The sequence below is a fragment of the Zootoca vivipara genome, chromosome 1, assembly GCF_965207765.1.
Source record: "Zootoca vivipara chromosome 1, rZooViv2.hap1.1, whole genome shotgun sequence".
Classification (NCBI taxonomy): domain Eukaryota; kingdom Metazoa; phylum Chordata; class Lepidosauria; order Squamata; family Lacertidae; genus Zootoca; species Zootoca vivipara.
Genome location: NC_142582.1, coordinates 42,731,007 through 42,754,723, shown reverse-complemented (window position 1 = coordinate 42,754,723; position 23,717 = coordinate 42,731,007). Strand labels below are relative to the sequence as shown.

The 23,717-nt window shown below is 42.9% G+C and overlaps 1 protein-coding gene across 4 annotated transcripts in view; it reads right to left on the bottom strand.

The window, feature by feature from the left end:
• The window catches only part of ITGB5 (integrin subunit beta 5), a 76,951-nt gene that overhangs the window by 5,535 nt on the left and 47,699 nt on the right, over nucleotides 1-23,717 (bottom strand). For all 4 annotated transcript variants that reach the window (XM_088652362.1, XM_035129332.3, XM_088652355.1 and 1 more), the window contains 2 exons: nucleotides 3,156-3,378; nucleotides 931-1,034 (listed from right to left, as the gene is read on the bottom strand). In XM_088652362.1, the coding sequence (XP_088508488.1) occupies nucleotides 931-1,034; nucleotides 3,156-3,378 (327 nt within the window). The remainder of the gene's footprint in view (nucleotides 1-930; nucleotides 1,035-3,155; nucleotides 3,379-23,717) is intronic.

The following is a 23,717-nucleotide window of genomic DNA, read 5'->3' as shown; positions in this document are numbered from 1 at the left end:
ATGAGTTTGGAAAGCAGCTTCAAACGAAAAGCCTGCATTTCAGGGTTATCTGTATGCATGTAGTTATCTGAAATTAGCTTTTCGTGACTGGAAGGCATCTGTATTTACACAAGTAGCCAGAAGGGCTTCAAGGGGCATTTTTAAGAACAAACACACAAACCGACTGCCTCTGTGGCAGTTTTGGATGCCACTAATGAAAAAATCTGGACTTTTCTCCCTAAGAAAGTGGGTTGATAAATGGAGTCACATTTAAATAGCAAACAAACTCACCACAGACAGACAAAGAGGAAGAACAAAAGTATGTTGCAACATTTGCATTGGCAAATAGTCATTGTCTGTGAACTGGCGGGAGTGGGGTTGAGCCACAAGTACAGCTGAGCAGCTACAACTGTGATGGCCCCCAATGCCACACACATGGAATGTGACAAAAGGTTTAACAGAACAGAGCTTGAAGTCCGGAGATATCAAACTATTCAATCCAGACGACAATGTACTACAGACAGAGAGCGGCTGGCTATATCTGCTGCCATTAGATCATGCAGCAACAATTTTCTTTTAACTCAGAGGTGGACTGCAACTCCCATCAGCCCCAGTATGTGTGCCTAATGCTAAGGGATGTTGGAAATTGTAGTCCAGCAACACCTGGAGGGCCACAGAAGGACCACTCCTGTTTAACTGAAACAATTGTCTCCTGTATCACTAGCCAATATATCTATACAATAGGATCACCTCTCAGCTACTTCTTTTCCTATGTTATGCACACAGTTGTTCTTTAATGTTCCTTTCCCTTACAATTCTAATACATCCAACCATTTGTCTACATTTTAACGAAATACATTCCAAATTCCCTTTCCCCTAAAGTGGTGCGACTTTGATAATCAGCATCGACTTCTGCCAGGGTTCTGCCTAGCTTATCTTGCCTGTACTTACTGAGAACATCCACTCGAGTAATGATCTCGTCCCGGCAGTGTTTTTGGCAGGTCTGGTTGTCAGCCAGTCTTCCTGAGTTAAACAGCATGCACTCAATGCAGTCCCTTAGAAAGAGGAATGAGAGGAGATTGAGAGACTTCCCTTCAAATCACATCCACGTGCAGTGGAGTCTGCCCCCATAGCGAATGGGGCACTGCCCCACCAACCTCCGTTTACCCTCAGTCGGTCCCCACCTGCCTTCTTGCTTAGAACCAGTCCAGGGAAGTGGCACTGCCATCAGCTTCCTCCTCCTTAGTCTTAAGTGTTATAACCGTATAACTCAGCAGGAAGGAGGATGGGAGCAAAACTAGAATTAGTGGGTTCTGTCTGTCACTGGTTTTGCCTATCCTTCTCCCTGGCTCCACCTACTGTTGGCCTCCCTGTCTTCTGCCTCACAAGTCTCAGTGCACTGTTGCAACCACTGTGTGCATGGGGGGGAAACATGGACAGTCAGACCTTTTCTCAAAATAAAAACCTTTCCCCCTCTGTGGCAACCACATATAAAGGCTGCTGCTGATTTTATTGGTTCAGGGGTCATGGCTACACATTTGTTTCTTGTATGTAAGGAGAAACAGTCCCCATTGAAGAAGTAGTCGTCACTGCTGGAGTATCAACCCTCCATTCCATGCTCAACTGCAAATTGGGTGATTTTCCACTTCATAAATCCTAACTCAATTGCCAAAATGATTTCCAAATCCCTCTTAATTTTCGCACTAGCTTTCTAGAGATTCCCAACTTTTAAAATAGCACTATAAATATTTACTCTACAATCAAGTGCCCCTTGCAGTTTGGATTCAGCTGTGAGCAATATTTTTACAATCGCCACCAGCAGCAAACAGTGGCATTTGTGTTCTGTATGCACAGGAAGGAGACCTTTATGCCAGATAAAGGATAGAGACAAGCTAAGGCCTTTTGAACATGGGTCCTTAAGGTCAACACAACTTGCGTCTACAGATAGTGCCTTAGATAAAGCTCTTGTGGTTTTCACAATTAACCTGTTGGAAATAAGGGGCTCTTCTTAATGCTCTAACTCTTGGGGGAAGTAAAATGGCAATTAATCCTCTAAGAATACTTTTAAAAAAGGAAGAAAGGGGAAGTGATAAGAAGAACCCTAAAAAGGATTTGCACTGGGAAATTATATTTAGGACAGTGCTGTTTCATAGAGAAGGTATCCAACCTTTGGAGGCTAATACACATACAAAGAATTAGCCAGGTAAAGCTGTGTAAAATTGAAATGACAAAGAAAATGCATATTGCTTCAGATCATTTTGCATTCTTTGAAGGATCCTTTCATGCATTTCATTATACACAATACTACTGTATTAATGCATGCATGCACAACGTGTGAACCGTCAAGATAAACCTGTTTTTGCTATATGATTTGGAACTTTGGGGGGGGTGGAGGTTGTCAGATACCTGACAGGTTCCAACACAAGAGCAAGGAGTTGCATTCAGCTTGGGGGGGGGGGTGTCGCCAGCTATACAAGCCTGAACAAGTGCCATTAAGCAAAACAAACCTCAATGAATGCAAGCTAAATGGATTTTAGGACTATAGAACACAGTAACATAGGAAGCTGCTTTATACCAAGTCAGATCTTTGGTCCTTGTCTACGCAGACTGGGAGTGATTCTCCAGGATCTCAGCCAGGACACATTCCCAGACCTGCTTAGAGATGTCAGGGATTGAACCTGGGGCTTTCTGCTTCCAAAGCAGCTGCTCTACCACAGAACTACATCCTTTGCTGCCTTGCATGAAGACAGACGGTGGATGCATGATCCTGAGACTGTTGAGTCTCCTACCCTCTAGCTCAAACGGATTTTCCCCAGTTCTACCACCAGCCTTTTTAACTGCTGAGGCCAAAAACTGAGCCAAAGACTTCAGGTATGGAAAGTACTTCAAAGCTACGGTCTCATCTACAATAAGCTGTAATAAGCACAATGGACTCATGGATGTAGTCTTGGACATGTCACGTCTCAGCTGCAGATTCCCCAACTGGAATATTGATGAGCAACCTCACTGGAGTCTAGTGGTAAGTGAATTTCAAGCTGTGATGCATCATTGCTTCCTGAATTTTTGTAGGTATATCGGCAGGTGGGATGGACACCAATGAAGCTGGAGAGCGACATAATGAGGCACTGTCATCAAGTTATTTGAAGGGTTTTCACTCTAGCTAGTTTACACAATACCTTTTGTTGCTGCAGACGCCTGGGCAGGTAGGGCATTTCTCACACGTCTCTCCAAAGGCACCCGGTTCTGTGCACTGGCATTTCCCACAAATGCAGTTGCCTCGGCCGCTGCACATCTGGCCATCGTTGGAAAGGCACTGGCCTGTCTCTGTCGAGCAGTTGCAGTTGTCCCCGATGTAACCACGGTGGCATTTGCACTCCCCACAGTGGCATTCCCCATGACCTAGAGGCAAATTGAACAGAGCAGGCGTCACTTATGCTGCCAACGAAATGGGGACACAGTTCCAAAAGACAGCTGAAAATCCAATTAAGTGGCAGTAATGCTACCCAAGAGCCAATGTGTTCAATGTTACAAGGCTGAGCTTGGCTCTGTGCTTGATTTAAAAAGTATTAGCTCAGCCATAGACTCGCTGTGAGACTTTGGGCACATCACTGTTCCTCACTGCTGGTCTGAAAAATGGGGATATTAAATGACCTACGGTACTTCACAGGATTGTGTTGAAAGCAAACACTTTTAATTTACACAGTATTGCAATCTTGTTATGTAGTAGTAAAAAGGGCAATAGCAGGAATGAGTAATTAAAAACTGACTGTGGAGGGAGACATCACGTTCAGCAAAAAGTGTCACCTACAAACTATGGTGTAGTTCTCACAAGCTGCACATGATGTGGTAATCCCATTTGCTGTCAGCTGTACCCTGTCAAACTGCAGGCAGGGACTCGCTTTACTGAATCCTCTCCACAACAACGCAAACCAGCCAACCAACAATGACAAAGCACATGTAACATACTTCTGATGCCGACAAAACAAGCCTTGCCATCTTCTACATAGGAATGTAACAAAGCCCCAAAACATCAAGCTGGCCAGACATCTTATTTATAACACAAGGGTATCCAAGGATGGTCCATTTTATCCTCAACCACTACTCTGGAGATGACAAGTTCCCACAAGGTCTATCAAAGTCTCTTTGGGCTAATAGTTTCATGTGCAGAATGTGGTCCACTCGTGCAACAGGACTAGCCCACCCATTGGCCTCTAAATCTGCTAGGGGGGGGGGAGACAGAGCAAGTTTAGTGGGAACACTAAACACAGGGAGTGGGGGGTGGAGAGAATGTCCCATTGGAGGTGAACCTCATACCCCACTTAGCACTACATGGAATTCCACTCTTGGGCTCAACCCCAACACACTCAACGCCAGAACTCAACAAAGGCTAGACAAGAACTGCTAGACTCAAATGTAAAAAATAACAAGGCTGTACATTTGATATGTTCCAGAATAAAGGACACTTTTAAAATGGGTGGCATCTCATTTGTGGATCCCACCTGGCAAGCTTAATCTGCACAGCATGCAGACCAAGGGCCTAAGCAAGAAAATTAAAATAGAAGCAAGTTCCTACCATACTTATTGTTTCAAGTGGAGCAAAAGTTCAGACACTCTCTTTTTGGCTCTTGATTATTTCCTGATGCAGCTGAAGGAATATGTTCTTAGTTAAACCCCACCCTCTTTTTTTCATCCCCGTCTGTTTTGCACTAACAAATATTTAATCTTATTAAATATTTTCATCTCAGAGTCTCTTTCCTTGTTTTGAAATAACAGATTCTACTTTGCGCCAACACCAACAAACATTAAAAGGCTACTACAGACCTTGCAGCACTGCTGTTGACAATATTTTGCAGCAATCTCTCCCTGGAGGAATCATTTCTTAGCTGCTTATGATAAAAACCATTCACAGAGGTCACGACTTGCTATTTAGGATACTTGGAAATAAGAGGATCTTAAAAAGCAGATGTATCTGAGCCAACCAAACAACTCCAGGCCAGCCACTTTGGGATGTTCAACATATTTGAAAAGTAGAGCTCCTTGACTCCCCTCCCTAGACATTTTGGTGGGGGTTGGGGTGTGCGGAATCTGCAGTAACCTTCGTACTAGAGTCAACAAGGTTACATTGCAAAGAAAACATGTAACATAATGCCTTGATTTATTTAATCCCACTCCACCCTATTCCAAAGGTGAACAGTCTTTGTTTTAATGTATTGCTATCTCATCTGAACCTCGCAGCTGCCTCTATGGAGTAGATTAGGCTGAGGAAAAGTGACTTGCATTGAAAGTTTCGTGGCTGAACCCAACACTCACTCCTGCTCTCCTCGTACATGTCTCCTGGAACTGTAAGGGCTTTGGGCAAGGACTACATCACCCTAAAGTTCTGCAGGATGGAAGAGGTACATTAGCAGTAACCCAAGAGCTGCAGGCCATTTCAACCTAAGAGGTAGTGGATACAGCCCCACCAGAGTTTCTGGGAATCCTGTGGATGCTGCTTGTCACTCCAGAGCCAGCATCACTTCCAGAGCGGCACATAACACATTATAAATAAACAATTTGTAGCAAGGGTGCTGGAGTGCTAAATATGGCTTATTGCGCAGGCAACAACTTTCAAACATCCAGGAGTATAGACTCTGGCTCAGCTGTGAAATTCCCAGTTCTAACCACATAGGGTTAAAGCCAGTCCACAAGCCCGTGTCCCCCATACCCATCTGACATCAAAGGTGACATCAGGTGTGGGGCAGGTAAGGAAGCAGCTACAAAGAAAGGCTTGCAAGCTTGCAAGTTAGAAGATATTTTGCTGTCAGCAAGCCCCACTTTGTCTGCCTGAAGGTGGCACTGGTGGCAAGGTTGACTGCCAAGATACTAAACCAAGTGGTGTTTTGTTCACTTTTAAAAAATGAATCATCAAATGGGATTGTCCCTCCTCTGTGGCAGCAGGTAGCTACTGTGGTATGTTATTAGGTATGGCACCACCCAACTTTTCTGAAAGTGTATTTGATGGTTTTGTCTGTTTCTAGAGACAAATGACAACAAAGGCAAGTAGCTCTCAAAAGCAGCAGTGAATGCTCCTCCTGCCAGATGGGAGAAGTGCATGTATTTTTACTCAGACGCAAACGGAGGTTTTGTGCTGTGGCAAATTCCATTCAGAAAGAGAGGCACTGGTTATTTTTTGTTGTTTCCATTATTGCAAGGAAAATCTTTGGACACTTAAAAAGTATGCTCAGCTGGAATTACCGTGAAAGAAACTGAGCTGCAACTGGTTCATTACCAAAATTAAACCAGCTTTCAAGACATAAATGCATCAAGAATTCCCAAGCCTGTGGCAGTCTGTTTGATATTTCTTATACACACACACCCCAAATTAAGAGATAGGGAGGGAGGGAGAGGCCAGGAACCTTTACAATATGTAAAAGGCTGTCTTGGAGAAGCATTCCAACTCTTAACAATAAATGCTGTAAAAGCACAGCACCCTTCCCCTTCTGCAGGCACAAGTGAATTGGAATATAATTTCAGCCCAAGCGGGGAAAGTGCATTCTAAAAACAAGTCAGAGGTGTCAAAGCAACATACAGAGACTGGGTGACTAACACGTCTGAAACAGGGCATTCTGCCACTTCAGTTTTTAAAAATGCTATGCCTGAAGTTGAATGATTGCAGCATGTTTCAATTGGTGAATGAGTTATATTGTTCTTGAAACAAAATGTCAGCTATATGATAGTAAGGTACCATTATCAAACGTTTAAAGCATTTCTCTCTCTTTCCCGGTTTTTTGGGGGGGGTTAGTATCAAGAAACACCTGTACCCTAGCACCTGTTGCTGTTAAATAAATATATTTTTGTGCACTTGATAAACCCACCATTCTCGTTTTGGTTTTGCATCCGATTTATTAATGCCATTTGCTAGAAATATTTCACTTCCTGCTTTGCCACAAGGAGCTCCTTCTAGCTTAACTCTGAAATGAGATGTCAGATGTTTCCAGCTCTTCTACTGAAAGCAGTAAACCTAATTTTATCTTTAAAATCAATAGCCAATTTTATTAGAGTGCTCTTAAAAGGGAGCAGACTGACATGATAGTTTCCATGCAATACTCTCAGAAGCTCTCTTCCCTAGATCTCTATGCTTGTAAAATCAGTGGCAGACAAGAGTGCAGTATGAGCAGGCAAGTGATTCACAACTGCCCTGCACCACCACTGGTCTGTGTACATATGGACGCAAGCTTCTGTGTGTACAGCCCCAAGCAGGATGAGGGGTTTTGTGTCCAAATCAGAATTATGCTCACACTTCAACAGGGCCAATGCAGTAGCTAGTAGTGATACACACATCTGTACCTTTGGAAAAGAACCAAAATAGCTGGGAAGTTGGGGCGGGGGGGGGGGGAGTCTACACCTTAGCCCAGGGGTCAGCAACCTTTTTCAGCTGTGGGCCAGTCCACTGTCCCTCAAACCATGTGGTGGGCCAGACTATATTTCTTTGGGGGGGAGGGAATTAACAAATTCCTATGCCCCACAAATAACCCAGAGATGCGTTTTAAATGAAAGCACACATTCTACTCAGGTAAAATCATGCGATTCCCGGACCGTCCGTGGGCTGGACTGAGAAGGCGATTGGGCCGCATCCCACCCACGGGCCTTAGGTTGCTTACCCCTGCCTTAGCCTTTCCACACTACTGAGCCCTGCTCACAAAACAACTGGCCAGCAGGATGTGAATTTCTTTTAGGACTAGGCACTTGTAGCACAGACTACAACTTGCATGTGTTGTAGGACAGAGTACAGCAGCAGGTTAAACAGTTGTGACCAAAGACGCTTATTCACATCTTTCTGTGGATGGCCATTTCTGTGGGATGAATATGGAATGATATGGACCTTTGTGAAGACTGGGTGTTTTTCAGCAAGCGATAGCAGACAGTTATTTTTGCAGGATGAAAACTGACCAATGCCTTCACTGAGCAACTGCAAATGAACAGCTCACAGTACAGCCTCTCTATGGGATAGTTCATAGCCACCGCCATAAATTACAGCTGTAATATGTAAACTGTCCTGATATTAGACAAAACAGAGATAAAGGTATTACTCCTTCAGGCTTGGAGTCCTGCTGCTAAATTACTGCCATAGGAGATGAGAACACCACCATGTCCATCTAGCTCAGGACTGTCTACACTGACCGGCAGCAGCTACCCAGGGTTTCAGAAAGGGCTCTCTCCTGTTCTACCTGGAGGTGCCAGGGATTGAATTTGGGACTTTCTGTGTGCATAGTGAATGCTCTGCCACTGAGCCACAGCTCTTCCCTTAATTATTATTGGTTTTGTTATGGTAAAAGGCCCTGCAGTTTGCCTCCCGTGTACTTTAAATTACCTTCCCAACTCCCAGGAGATAAAAACAAGACACACGGGCCAGCTAAATCAACAGATTCATGAGTCAGGAACTTGCAGCAGTCCAAGAAACAATGCTGGTTTCACCAAAGCTATTCCCTTTCTCAACAAGGGAGATGGATATATGGGACTGACTCAGACTCAAATTCTGAGATGCATCCCATTGCAGCTAAATAAGCAGAGACTGGAGAACATTGCTGTCTTGCTGTTGTTCAGGGGCTTGGCAGGATGCTGTCCTGGCCTCCTTTGCCCCCATTTCATGCAGGAATCCTTGCTAAGTGAACAAGGCACAACAAAGAGACCATCTCCCTTCATCTCTTCCCTCCCCCTCACTTTCCCCTTTTCTCCACTCCTCTGCCTTTTCAGCAGAAGTGTCAAGAGCACAATACAAATTAAGAGATTTGGCACAGCTTAAGACACAGACCTCCGCTGCAGCTTTTCTGCAATTTGTTTACAAGGAAACATGCCAGTCCTCATCGTGCTTGTCTGGGTTTTTGAAAAAAAAGGAAAGGAAAAAAACCAAAGTGGAACCATTATAATTAGATTAAACTGGCTGAATAGCATTTTATATTTCCCAAATGGAAACTCCTAAAAATAAATAAATGCATGATTGCCCATATATATATATATATATATATATATATATATATATATATATAGTGCCAGGTGGGAGCTCTAACGCAGTCCAATTAAGTTTCCTGCATGGAGAGAGATCACTTATACAGAAATAAGGCAAACAAGCTAACTTAAAATCATAATGGGACTCCCACTAAAGTCAGCAGCAGGACTCCTACTTATTTTAATGGAGCTGGATTGCACCCTTATAAATGGTTGGCCACTGTGGGAACAGGATTCCGGCCTTTGGTCTGATCTAGCAGGCTTCTTCTTATGTTCTTAAGAGAGGGATCAGAAACTTCAGTTGTGATCACCACTACATGGTGGGAGAACATAACACCACAGTTGAGAAAAAATGAAGTGGTCCTCAAATAGCTCCTGAGCACAATTCAAAGTGCTGGTGTTAACCTTTAAAGCCCTAAATAAAGACATACATCTTGGTCCAGGTTAATTCAGGGCAAGGGGTGCCCAACATGATGCCCTCCAGGCATTTTGTACCACAACTCCCCCCAGTCCCATTCAGCATGGCCAATAGTCTGGGATGCTAGGAGATGCTGTGGTCCAAAACATCTGGAGGGCATCACATTGGCTATCCCTGATTTACAGAATGCTTTCTCTCACAGAAGACACAATCCCCTAGAATGCACAAACATCACCTGAAGAGGCAGGACTGCTCCAAGTCCCATTGTTAGCAAATGTTAGGTGGTAGTTACAAGCAGCGGGACCTTTTCTGTAGCAGCCCCCCTGCTATGGCAGCTCTGCACTGCTTTTTACATTGTTAGTTAAACATTTGGGGTCCGAGCCCTAAAATGGTTAGGTAGCTTGGGATTCCGACTCACTAAAGCTAATTTTTATATTGTTTGCTGTTATTTTTGTCTAGAAGACTCTAATTTATAAAGTTGATACTTAGGGCGTTTTACAGTAGTTTTATTGTTATTTCTACATAATGTTGCATGCTGCCCTGCAGGCTTTGTTTGGTGGGATTCAAGTTTTTTAAAATAAGCAAGTCCAAACTTTAGAGGAATGCAGGAAAAAGCTTTGAACTTTGGAAAATCTAGAAGGTTCAGCTTAGAAACAGGGTGTAATGAGAAGCAGTTCCTTCTTAGGCAAACAAGTTAAACCGCTTCCTACAGAGTTATTTCCATGACTCAAGACAGGAGCATTAGCTTCTGTCTACATTCCAAAATGGCACAAATAAGCACACATTCTTCTTCTTCTTCTTCTTCTTCTTCTTCTTCTTCTTCTTCTTCTTCTTCTTCTTCTTCGGCAATCATTTGTAGCCAAGTAAGATTGTCTTCCATAAACATGGTTTTAACCATGAGTCCGTAAGTGACTGTGGAGGCCAATTCTGGATCCACACGTCCTTCCACAGTGGGGACATTGGTTTCCGGGCGGGAGTTGACCACGGTGTGGATTTGCCAAGCGTGCCTTCCTCTTAGCACATTCTCCCTTGCGTCCTGAGTTCGAGTGTCTTCAAAACCCATGACACCTTTGGTAAAGGCTGTTCTCCAACTGGAGCGCTCACAGGCCAGTGTTTCCCAGTTGTCAGTGTTTATACTACATTTTTAAAGATTCGCCTTAGACAGTTTTTAAACCTCTTTTGTTGACCACCAGCATTACACTTTCCATTTTTAAGTTTGGAACAGAGTAGTTGCTTTGGAAGATGATCATCAGGCATCTGCACAACATGACCAGTCCAACGAAGTTGATGTTGAAGAATCATTGCTTCAACACTGGTGATCTTTGCTTCTTCCAGTACACTGATATTAGTTCGCCTCTCTTCCCAGGTGAGGTGTAAAAATTTTTGGAGACACCGTTGATGGAATCTTTCGAGGAGTTGGAGATGGCATTTCAAAGTGGTCCATGTTTCACACGCATATACAGCAGTACATCGGTTTATGAACACAATTGGTTCCGGAAGTCTGTTCATAAACTGAAGCGTTCATAAACTGAAATGAACTTTCCCATTGAAAGTAATGGAAAGTGGATTAATCTGTTCCAGACGGTCCGCGGAGTACTTAAACTGAAGCGTTCATAAACTGAAGCGAACTTTCCCATTTAAAGTAATGGAAAGTGGATTAATCCATTCCAGACAGGTCCGCGGAGTACTCAACCTGAAGCGTACTTAACCCGAAGCATGGGTGCAATTGGTTCCGGAAGTCTGTTCATAAACTGAAGCATTCATAAACTGAAGCGAACTTTCCCATTGAAAGTAATGGAAAGTGAATTAATCCATTCTAGATGGGTCCGCGGCGTTCATAAACCAAAAATTTGTTAATCGAGGTGTTCATGAACCAAGGTTCCATTGTAGTAAGGTTGGTAGTACAATAGCTTTGTAAACAAGCATTTTGGTTTTCCTGCGAATGTCCCAGTCCTCAAACACTCTGCACTTCAATCGGGAGAAAGCCGCAGTTGCATAGCTCAGGCCAGGGGTTCCCAACAAAATTTTCTCGAGGACCCCTCATCGAGCCGCTATTGTGACAAAGACCCCCATTAATTCCTAATCCTAAAATTAAAAAGTGAGAGCCAAATTAAGAGTCTTTTTATATTTTATATTTATACGTTTTTTACAGTTCTTCCTCTTCATCTGTAGGCCTTTGTCGTTTTAACGAACCACTTTTTAACCAACGGTCCATTTTTAATTACGCGAACTGTAGCTTCCGCGAAAAACAACGCTTTGTTTACAAACACTACTGTTTTGCAAAGAGGCAGCGTGCACCAGGGAGGAGGGAGGGGAATGGAGAAGACAGGGTACCTGCGCAGTAGCACACAAATGAAGCCGACGCGCGCAAAGCATCTTGGGGAGGTGAGCGTTAGTAGAATGCGCGCGCTGCCTCTTTGCAAAACAGCAGTGTTTGTAAAGCGCCACCTAACGGCATACAGCAGAACTACTGCCTCTATCTAATTCTAGTTTTGCGCTAGACTCTGCTCATGCAAGAAGCGGCCAAAACAAAAAATCTGTTATCATACGAAATATATTTAATATATTTTTTATTCTAATAGCATCTTGCGGACCCCTCTGGCATAGCTCGCGGACCCCTGGGGGTCCCCGGACCACCTGTTGGGAACCACTGGTTCAGGCGGTGCTGGATTTCGGCATCAATTTTGGCCCTTATGGAAAGATAACTGCCTAGGTAGGAGAAGTGATCGACATTTTCCAACGTTAGACCATTGAGTTGGGTTTGTGGCGCTGCAGAGGGGTTATTTTGTACTTGTTGGTGCAGCACTTTGGTTTTTGATATGTTGAGTGATAGACCAAGCTTTTCGTAAGCTGCTGCAAAGATATTTAGGATGGTTTGGAGGTCATCCTCTGAGTGTGCGCACACTACGTTGTCATCAGCATACTGAAGCTCTATGACGGAAGTTACAGTAACCTTACTCTTTGCTTTCAGCCTGCTCAGATTGAAGAGCTTTCCATCTGTTCGATATATGATTTCTACTCCAGTGGGGAGTTTCCGTTCGACAAAGTGTAGGATCATGGCAATGAAAATAATGAATAGAGTTGGGGCAATAACACAACCCTGTTTAACACCTGATCCCACTGTGAATGGTTCACTTTGAGAGCCATTGTTATCTGCGATTGTTGCTGTCATATTATCATGGAGGAGCCGAAGGATGTTTACAAATTTATCTGGGCAGCCAATTTTCAGGACAGTCCACAGGGCCTTACGATTTATAGTGTCGAAAGCCTTAGTCAGGTCAATAAACACCATATACAGGGGTTCGTTTTGCTCTCTGCATTTTTCTTGAAGCTGTCGAGTGGTGAAAATCATGTCCACTGTCCTCCTAGAAGGCCGAAGGCCGTTTTGGGATTCAGGAAGGGTCACCTCGGATATTGTTACGAGACAGTTTGCTAAGATCCTTGCAAGAATTTTGTTGGCTGCAGCTAATAGAGAGATGCCTCGATAGTTTCCACAATCAGTTCTGTCCCCCTTTTTTAAAGAGATTGGTAATTTTGGCATCCCTAAAGTCTGCTGGGATTTCTTCTTTCCCAGATTTTTTCGATGAGCTTGTGAAGTTCTTGTGTAAGTTCAATTCCGCCCACTTTGAAGATTTTGGCAGGTATCCCATCAGGTCCACCGGCTTTGTTGTTTTTCATTTGGTTAATACACTGCCAATCAAAGTGACACACAGCGAATTTTGCACAAGATAGCAGAAGCTCTCCCAGATGTTTCTCCCAGGTTAGCAGACTACTAGGGTTAAAAGAGATTAACCAACTGTGAAAACGGGAAAAGCTAGAGTACTTCCAGACTCAGAATAAAAAAGATTCTACCAAGAATACATCAATCTGCACAGCTGCTAGTATATTGTATTTTGTGAAATGAGGCTGTGCACAATCTATAAGCATCTGAAGAAAACTGAGAATCACTTTTCCCAACTCCCACAATTTCTGCTTAATGCTCTGAAACAAGAAGAGGGAGGATGCCTGAGCAAGAAACCTTCATAGAAACAACTGAGCCTCAGGACAAATAATTAAAAAGTTAAGCCAACTTGTCCTCCCTGTTCCACTATCTTCTGCCCCCGCACACTACAATAAACTGGGGAAAATTAAGATAAATATCATAAATCAAGAATGAGAGGGTGTGGGGGGGGTGCGGTTTGATGATGTAAAAGCATCCTCAATTGGTCACACTCTGCAAGCTATTCCACTCACTGTATTCTGGCAATGTGCTTCTCACCTGCTCAGCAGGATCACATATAAAAAGAAATCCAACCCAATCAATGAATGAATGTGTGTGTGCAGTACAGTTGTACAGTTAGGCCTATGTTGTGTAGAACTTAATGCAACCACGTAGGGATCCTTTTTCACCCCAGGTGAGAGCTGCAAACCAAAAGGGGGCAGGGAGGGAAAGGGGAAAAAAGAAATGCAATACCAACAGTGGCTGTATAGATCCAAGAGCTGGTGGTTCATTTTCCAAACTGTAGTGCAAGGAGACTGGAATGCCCCCAATAATACATTTCTTCACCTAAGAAAGCAGCATAAATGTTGTGGCACTGGGGATATATGGATACCCCACCCTGGGTGTATATGAAAAGATGCGCCTTGCCCACAGAATCTGCAACAGGGCAATTCCCAAACATTGGGTTCATTTCCCTCACAAAGCTACAATTCCCAGAGTGATTTAAAAATCAACAAGAGTCTCCAGGCAACCCTCAGCACCCTTAAGAAACTACAGTTCCCAGGATTCTTTGAGGAAGCCAAGAACATTTAAAGTGATGCAGCAGGGCTTTAAATGGATGTGCAGGTGACACCTTACGCAACAAGTCACACAGCTACAAAGCAATGTTGCTGGACATGCTTCATTGGGAGGCAGTATTTGGAAAAACATGGCTCTTCCAAAACATTACACTTCTTTAGACTGTCCAGCACCCTCCGTTTTGCCAACCCTTCTCATATAAATCATTCAGCATTCACAGATGCAGTTATTACTGAGAACATCATTTTCCAGTTATTGCTAATGCCATTTACTTTGAATCAGCATTTTCCATTTAGTCTGTGTTGTTGGTCGTTTTTTTTTACAAAAAACCACAGAATTGTCTTCATTATTATTATTGATTTGCAAATTTAACAAAGAAGAGAAACAAAAAGGAAATTAAAAAATGAAAGGAGAAAACGAGGTACTATATAAACAACAACAATAATTAAAAACACTGTCAGTTCACATTAAGGATACCTAGATCATGAAGTCATTACAGTCTTTCCACCATCTCTCCAGTTTGCTTCCTGTCTTCACACACACCCTTGTTTTTCATGCTCTCAGCAGGGGCTAAGAAATGACTGGAGTTAATTTAGCAATTGGCAAAAAGCAGGCGTCCAACCCTTCTAGACTCTTGAGTTTCGTGGCCTTTGCACATGTTAAGGATGAAGGCTTTTCTTAGCAAAATTATTCAGTCCCTCCTTTTCCGCAGGCAGAAAGCTTCAAATAACCTGTGAGTGTTCTGACTATTTCCCCCCTACTTGGTCAGATGACTATAAAAGTACTGAATTTTCATGAAGGCCATGGAAGCTTTCATTAGGACAACTTCACAACAATGTCCTATACACTAACCATAAGCCGTTTATGTGCCACGTTCCCGTTTAAAAAACAAAACTACGCAGAGGTGTGTTTTTACATTCCACCTCAGCCTTCCCCATGTTAACTTGACTTAACAGGGCATGTATATCAACCCATGTGAATATAAGCTTGCTGTTCCACTTCAAGCTCATGCCACTTTAAATCAATTAGTCTTTAAAGTGTCACTGCACTTTAAACTACCCTAACCAACCACTCAGGCCCCTAAAAACAGAAACAAAAGTGGGAAAAGCAGTGGATACCTTTATAGACTCTTTAAGTGTGCGTTACTGCCGCTTCCTGAAGAACCAAAATTTACAGGACTGGATGCTCACTGGGAGAACAAGGAACATCATAGATTCTTGTCTGCACATTCTCTCACACGCCCCAAATAAACCATAATCTTTTTGCCCCCCCCCCCAGCATTCATTTTTTTAAAAAAGGGTATGTGCCTAGCATTTGAAGAGCCAGATATACGGGGCAAAAATGTACAAACACTATTCTCCTTTCTCTGCAAGAAACCAGACTGCTCCCCCTTTTCAATTTTTGGGTCCCCCTTGCCCACACCACAAAAATTATTGCAGATGCCCATGTCAGAGTCCTTTGGAAGATGTCTCTCATATCCTTGGACAAGTGACCACATGAACAAGCAGTAGCAGAGCTGTCAGCTGTGGAAGGTGGGACCGTTCAATGCAGAAACACACAGTGGCCTGTCAAAGACCCAAGTGTCCAAGGCATAGAGCAGTGTGGCTGGAGCAGCGTGGGACCCCTTGACCCTACCAAGAGAGAGCTGATAAACCACCTCAAAATACCAATCTCACACATTCGTTGTTTCAAACCTAGGGAGAGCAAGCCCTACCCTATTATGGGCCAAGCCGATTGGGATATTCAGTCATGTTGCCCCTGTCATTCCTCTTCGTCTCCCACCCCGCCAAAAAATATAAATAAATCACCAAACATATATCATGGGAGGCTGCTCTCTACAGCGTAAGCTGCCATGGAAGCAGCTCATTTGCCGTTTCCCAACATGATGCATTCTGCACTACATGGGGAAAGATCCTATCAGGGACATGTAAGCTATCAATTGTTGGGATTAGCAGGAAAAATTGTCTTGGTAGGGGGAAAGCACTAGGGATGGAGGTGGTGGGGAGAGGGGAAAAGAGAGGGTGTGAATGCACCACAGGGTTCAGGGGAATGTGCAGCCTCAGAATGTTGCACAGCAGTGGGCCACACCACCCTTTGCCTCAGCACCACCATCCAAAGGTGCTATATGTGCTTAAGAGCACAAAAGGAAATCAACAGTTGGGGAAGGAGTGTAGCTTAGTGGCAGAGCACCTTCCTTGCATGCAGGCAGAAGATCCCAATTTCAATCCCTGTATTGCCATTAACTAGGCGGGACTGGGAAAGACTCTTTTGAGACCCTGAAGAGCTGCTGCCAATTAAGCGCAGACAGTACCAAGCTAGATGGGCCAATGTTTTGATTTGGTATAAGGCAACTTCTGATGTCTCTGTGTAACAGGTTAAGTCTCTGTGCCTCATCATTTCCCCCACATTCTGCCCTTTTCCCCTAACTTGACTGCCCAGCATAAATGTAGCAGGTCCCCCGAATCCATAAATTTACAGATAAGAACAGCTTACGTGATAAATTTATAGCTGTTATAACCTGGGCCAGGACTGGAGGCGAGAATGTCTGAGGAAGGGAGTAAGTGGGAGGCAAGGAGAAAAAGTTAAGGATTCTGCTGAAATCTCCCTGCTTTTTGACAAGCCGGTAGCAAGAGTCAACTAATACGCTAAGCAACATGCCTTACTGAGATGACTGGATTTCAATAATCCAAAAGGGATGAGCAAACAAGGGATCGTTATGAGCAGAAACAGAGATCTATTTATTTTGCACCCGTCATCTTTGTGCAAATTGTGAAATTCTTTTACGACTTTGCTGATGAGGAAGTTTGATTTTTTTTCTCTTCCCTTGGAAAGGAAAGTATATGGGTCACAAGGATTTCTATACTCAAGGAAGTCTCCTTTGCCGCTCCAACGATCCTAGATGCATCTAAACAATACTTTGCAGTATACTGAAAATAATAGTTGGATTATCAGTTCAGCTGCCAAAATGGTCTTTTGGGTTTTCACAGTTAAAAAAAATGTTGGTGCATGCAACAGGAATCCACTACTTGGAGGGGCTTTGTCTTTTTAGTGCTGCTGCCAAATTCATTCAGATGCTGAACAGTTACTTTCCCTTTTTATAGGCTTTGGACATGAATGTACTAGCGATTCCTGTACTACCAGGATGGTGCTTTAATGCTTTTCTCATAAATTAAAAAAACCCAGAGATTTAACCCTTCCCACTATGTTCATGCTATCTTCAATCTAATGCCAGCAGTGCAATATCACATTCCCGTATTAGGGAAAATAGCTCTGCTGCTGCTGCTGCTTGCATCTATTTCTTTACTAAACAGGACTAAATGAGCATTTGAACATGCACATCCAGCACAAAATTATTTTAAACCGCAAATTTCAAGTAAAGGTTTCAGAAATCAGAGGTTAATATAGGGGGAAAGGGTAGCTTAGCTGATCTGAAAAAAGGAACAAAAACATGCTAGATAAGCACATTTAGAAATACAGTAGCACTTAGCCAGCACATGCACACATTTTAAGATGATGCATTAATTAAGGAGAGAGGTTTCAACATCAACAGTGAATAATCACCCGATAGCCATTTTAAAAAAGCATGTGACAGTTGCATGATTTCATTCCACATGGCAGTGCCAGATGGGATCTAAGAACTGCCTTTTTTATCAACAACAATATATAGCGCATCCTGTTCAAGGAGAATGTGAAGACCCTTCCCAGCTAATGAGCCCCAACGACACAGGAGAGGAGAAAATATATCCAGAGTCATTCATTAACCAGCAGTGGAGGAGCGGGGGGGGGGCACAGAAAGGGCAAATATATTTCTTAATGGATGAGTTGTGTCCCACATGTAAGAACTGGTTCATAAGGGACAACTGCATATTCTTGCATTGCAGGGGGTTGGACTAGATGATCCTCAGGGTTCCTCCCAATTCTTATGATCCTATGATTTCTGATCTTGCCCGCTAGCTCAGTAGAGCTGACAAGCAACAGGGGTGCCTGCTAGGCAGAAGCCGCAGCCCAAGATCCAGAGATACCACTTATGTATTCTTCCCTGTCAGGTCCACAGAGTTATTGGAAAGTACGCAGGCAGACAGCTGGTCCTTTAAGCTTCACTTACAGCTTTAAAAATGACTGTTCTTTTTTAAAGGGGGGGAAATTAGCTTTGCAGGAAGCACATTCTCAAAGTCCAAAATGGCTCCACTGTCCCCTTGCCTTAGAATCAGGACTACTGCGCAGGGATGCACACATACAAATGTGTTTCCCAGTGCCAATCATCCAAGCAAAAATTCTGCACTGCATTGCTTTCAATGGAAGCTGTATTTGGAGGTGCATCCTTCCGAAACCAACACACTGCCAACAGACAACATATGTAGATTCTCTTCATCTCTGCACTCTGCTGCTTTCAGAGGACTACATAGCCAAAGGTGTGCTCCACCGAAAGTAGCACACGTTTGCATGTATAAATCCTAAACAACTGGTGTTTGACTTTTTCATGATCTAGACTGGTATCATCTATCTCCAAACTGAACCCAAGGCCTGCAAATTATCTATTAGATGAAAAAAAGTGGTTCCAGAAGGTGTGAAACTCTCCTTGTACCCTAAAGTAGGTATACAGCCTGTTCTTGCACATACAGCATCATGTGAAGGGGGCGATAAGTCATTGTGTTAATTCTGGAAAAATCCAGTATCCATCAGTCCTGCTCACATCTGCTCTGGCTTCACATCACTGAGAAATATTTTGCTTGGGCAATATGTGGTTAAGTGGTTAATTTTTGGCCACTACTGGTTTTTTGTTTTTGTTTTTAAATTGCAAGCAAGTGAAGGTTCCCCCTGAGCTGTTTGCCATTATGTTAGTGGCCTTCTGTTGGGTTATTACAAGGATGGGCAACAGACAGATCCCAGCAGGAAAAACAACTCCTGACTTTTTACAAAGGGAATTAAGGCAAAAGCAATGGGAGGATGGGAGAGGGGAGCTGGAGAAGAGATGCCTGCAGGATGGGGGTGATGTCAAACTGATTCCATTAACCCCTAGAGGGAATAAGGCTGATGACCCCCAAGACACATGCATAAAGCATCAGAAGAGGGAGGAAAGACTGCTAAGCTATTGGGACTCCCAAGCACAAAGAATATCCTCAAAATCTAATGCACACAGTAGAAGCCGCCCCACTACAACTAGCAACAAACAACAGGACGCCACTTCCTGCTGTTCATGTCAGTCCTTATTACATCTGAGGGACCTAAATCTTAACCCCACATTTCTGCATGTTAACCCATGTGGCAACAATGGCTAGAAGCATGCCACGCCTAATCCTTGTTAAGAGGCACTTGGAATGGAATTCAAGTAAAAGCAGGCCAGCAGACCCCAACACCGGCTCACTTTCTTTTAAAACATGCCTGGGGAATCCATAAATCTCTGCCGCTAACCAGAAGTGTACCCGGTAGGGAGGAATAAATCTGTCCATTTCAGTCTCTTGTTTTTCCAATCTCACGGTTCAGTCCAGTACGTACTTCCACACCAGGTTTTTAAAAGTCTCAATGAAAACACATCAGTATTTCAGCATGTGTTTCTCCTGCTATATTCAGTTTTAAAAGTCATCTTCCCTAACAAAATGCATTTTTGTGTGCTGTTTTTTATGCGCACCTCCCCCCCCCCCAAAAAAAGCTACATTTTTGTACACAATCTTTGGTTGGAGAAATGCATTAAGAAAATTCGAAGGAACATTAGTTTTGAAGGATAGCTGCATTTCAGTTTGCGTATTGTTTTGGAAAGGGTGAATTCGTATGAAAATGGGAAACAATGCAAATTTCTCCCCATCCCTAGTCATGAGTCAGAAAACACACACACAGTTATATGTATCAAGATGCAGTAGCCATAAAGAGAGAGAGATGCTGAGGGAAAGAGAAAGACTTGTAAAAAGCTTGGTCAGTCTGCACAAGTTGGCCTTCTTTGTATCTGCTGGAACTAAGAAATTGCTTCTTTGGGAAGCTTATGAGAAAGAGAAAGAGAGAGAAATCTAGCTGGATATATTTTCCCATCTGTCCTCTTACAATGTATTTGGAACATTTAACAGCTATTAAAACAGAGCTCCTTAGCATCTTATGGAAAAAGAAAAACTTAAGACTATAAAACATAATAACTAGCTACAATTGACTAATAGGAATTTAGAATACAGAACCAAAATGTGTCTTGGGGTGGGGAGAGGTTCCTACCCAGGAAGGCCGAATTTGTTCTGTCAAAAGTTTCTCTCTCTCCTTGAATCAGAATATTAACTCAGCACATATTATTTAAGTGAATTATACATTGCAGAAAATTGTGTTGACTCTGCATTAGAAATGGAATGCTTATTAATGAAGGTAGATAACCTCTTAGTCATAAGGTTCAGAAATTCATGCCACATGCTGTAGGGTATTCATAGGCATTTTAACAATGATAAATTATAAGTTATACTAAACAATAAATGTATAGGTCAAACAAAATACAGCAACCTCCTACCTTAATGCATATTTCTTATGGGCTAAGCTTATAAAGTGCTGATCAATGGGGGAAATACTAATATAGAAACTGAAATGGGAGCACACGGGGATATAGTTCCAACCTTTCAAAGAGGCGAGTGCAAAAGCCTTCTCAGTTATGATTCTTACTATTAAACCATTATCACTCTTGCAGTTCTAAACTACACACATTTACTCAGAGGGTAGCGCCACTGTGCTGAATGTGGCTTGCTACTGAATAAGAGTGCATGGGATTGCAGCCTTATTGGGCGATGTACCACACAATCCTCCAATGGTCTACTGTACAAGTGCAACCAAGATGAAACTTCAGTATCGCTTCCAGTTTCCAGCTTGTTTCTGATCAAAAGGGAGCAATCCTTACGAAGAATCTAAAAGGCATTTGACCCGGAAAGAATCAAGAGTTCAGCAGTGAAGGAGGACAGCTTGTCTGAACTGCACCCTTCCTCCAGAGACCTCAAAATCTACAAGGACTAAAATGCATCAGCAACACATCAAACATAAAGAATGTGTTGCTAATTGTTTGGATCCTGATCTCTAAAGCTGACAACTAGTGCCAAGAGACTGCATCACAAAAGTTGCAAGAGGCAGGAACTCCAACTGAGAATGTTTCCATCGTAATGAGCAAACTAAACCACACAAAAATTCCTTCCCCTGCTCTACTACTGTGTGTAATTTATGCAGAATTTTCTAAATTATAAGATATGGCTGAACTCTGATAGCAGGGGGAGTCTGCTGTTCTCCTTTGTGGTGACAATCCTTTAAATTATTTTGGATCGCCCTCAACTGATGCCAAATCATACCCTTTTGTTGTTCTCCCTATTATCATAACCGTTTCCTCATAAAGTGCATGAATTATCTTATTTTACTTGCATGAAATATAGCATTGACATGATTCAACACTCCATGTGGCTTAGGATTCATTCCCCAATGTAGGGGCTGCTTTCATCTACAAACAACACTGTCTCCTTTTGACTTGCACTGCAATTAAACATACTGAATCACTCCTGGGAAAGCTTCCAGGCATCCAAGTCATCATATGCTAGCTATAAAACATGCTTTCACCTTCTTTTGCCATTGTAAAAAGAATACTATATGAGCCCTGTAAATTCACAATCAAAAGCACTATCCATCCTGAGATGGGCCCACCAGCTTGCAGAACTTTGCAGATATATCTTATTTCCAGATTCTCTGGTCTGCACATAATTTTTAAGCTGCCTTGCTGCTGCTGATTGCTTCTGCAAAGTTTCTGGATTCTCCTCAGGGTGTTCTTGTCCTTCTGGGTTTGTCTGCCACAGAGTTTAATGACTGCCAGAGTTCAATTTGGCACTCGAGTAGCTAAAACGGTGGAGGTGGTTTTGATCAGAGCTTCTGCTATTCACATCCAATTCAAGGAGCAGCGTAAAGAAATGAGAGCAGTGGCCCAAAAGGATGGCGCTAAATCAGGTGTGGGGAACCCTTGGCCCTCCAGAGGTGAACTACAACTCCCAACAGCCCCAATAGGCATAGCCAATGGCAAGGGGTGATCAGACTACCCTTTACAGTTGGCAAAACCCAGGACAGAATATTCCCAAAAATCTCCTCCAAAAAAAGAGGAACCTTTATTATGCATACCTGAAGAGAGAACCTTCTCAGAAGTGCTCATCTCCCTAGGGAGGCTCACCTGACACCTACCACTAATGGCTTTTCAGTAGTGATGTGGAGCCGCTTTGAGACTCCTTCAGGTAGTGATAAAGCGGGATATCAAGTCCAAACTCTTCTTCTTATAAGGTTGTTAAAAGAATTACAAAGCAAAAGTACATGAACCGCTTTAAGCATTCAAAAGGCACTATATAAAAGGATGAGTTTTCCCTTAAAAAAATGTTTTAGTAAGAAAGCAAAGAGAAGGATAATCCTGCATTTAGGAGGACTCCAGTCCTCAGTAATTATATCACATTCAAAGTCCCAAAACACCATTCTAACAATAGCAACAGGGCTTCATACCTCTGCTAGAAAACTTCACACACACTAAACAGCATTATTACATTATTTCTAGTAAAGCTATAGGGTACTAGCTTAGCAGTAAATGTGGCACTAGAAATCCAGGGTTACCAGATGTCAAACTAGCATCTGGACTAGGGAGAAAAAGGAAGCCAAATTGCAAGAAGACAGATAACACGGTTCCTCTTAAAGTTAATCTAAGCCATTTTCCTTTTCATTTCCTTTGTTGCCACCACTGTAGCTTTCAGTATTTAATCCTTGAAAAGAAGAAATACTGCAGACCTAACATCTGCAGATTCCTGAGTGCCCAGTATGACTCAGGCTCAGATGACTACTTAAAGGTGGCTCTTGCTACACAGGCCATGGAAAGTATGCTTCATTTTGCAAGACACTGCAGTGTTGTACAAGTTCACGCTTACAGTGATCAAGGCTGAACTGCAAAGTCAGGCAGTTACCACAGAGCCATTTTACCACTGATCAAGCGGTATATAAATACTGCGAAATAAAGGAGTATGCATCTCGCTTTCCCGTCCCTTATTTCTGGGATGGTGTACATAAAGCCGTCTGCATGTACGCAAACATTCTGCAAGTGTTGTCAAAAGGATTAAAAAGCTTAAACTGTACAGTATGGATTGGGGAACCTGCGGCTCTCCACAGATGTTGCTGGAATACAACCCCCTGATCATTAGCTATGCTGACTGGGGCTAATGGAAGTCCTAGTCCATCAACATCTGGAGAGCCACTTAGCTATCTCTATTCTAGTGGGCTTGATCATTACCAATGCATGATCACAGTCAAACACAGCACCATCTTCCCTTCTCCCAAATAACCATTTAGTAACACAATACTCGTGACGTTTTGTGGATTTCCTCGTCCATTTCACCTCATTAGCTGTTGGCAGAGACCTCAGAGTGCAACATACATAACTTACCGTAATGTTACCAAGAAAGTGTGATTTGGGGCTGCAAATCAGGAAGTGATTTGGCCGCACTAGTTTCACATGGCGAATATGGCTTTTGGAACATGCTGTCTTCTGGTGACAACGTAGGTCTAGCATATGAAACCACATTTTCCTGTGCT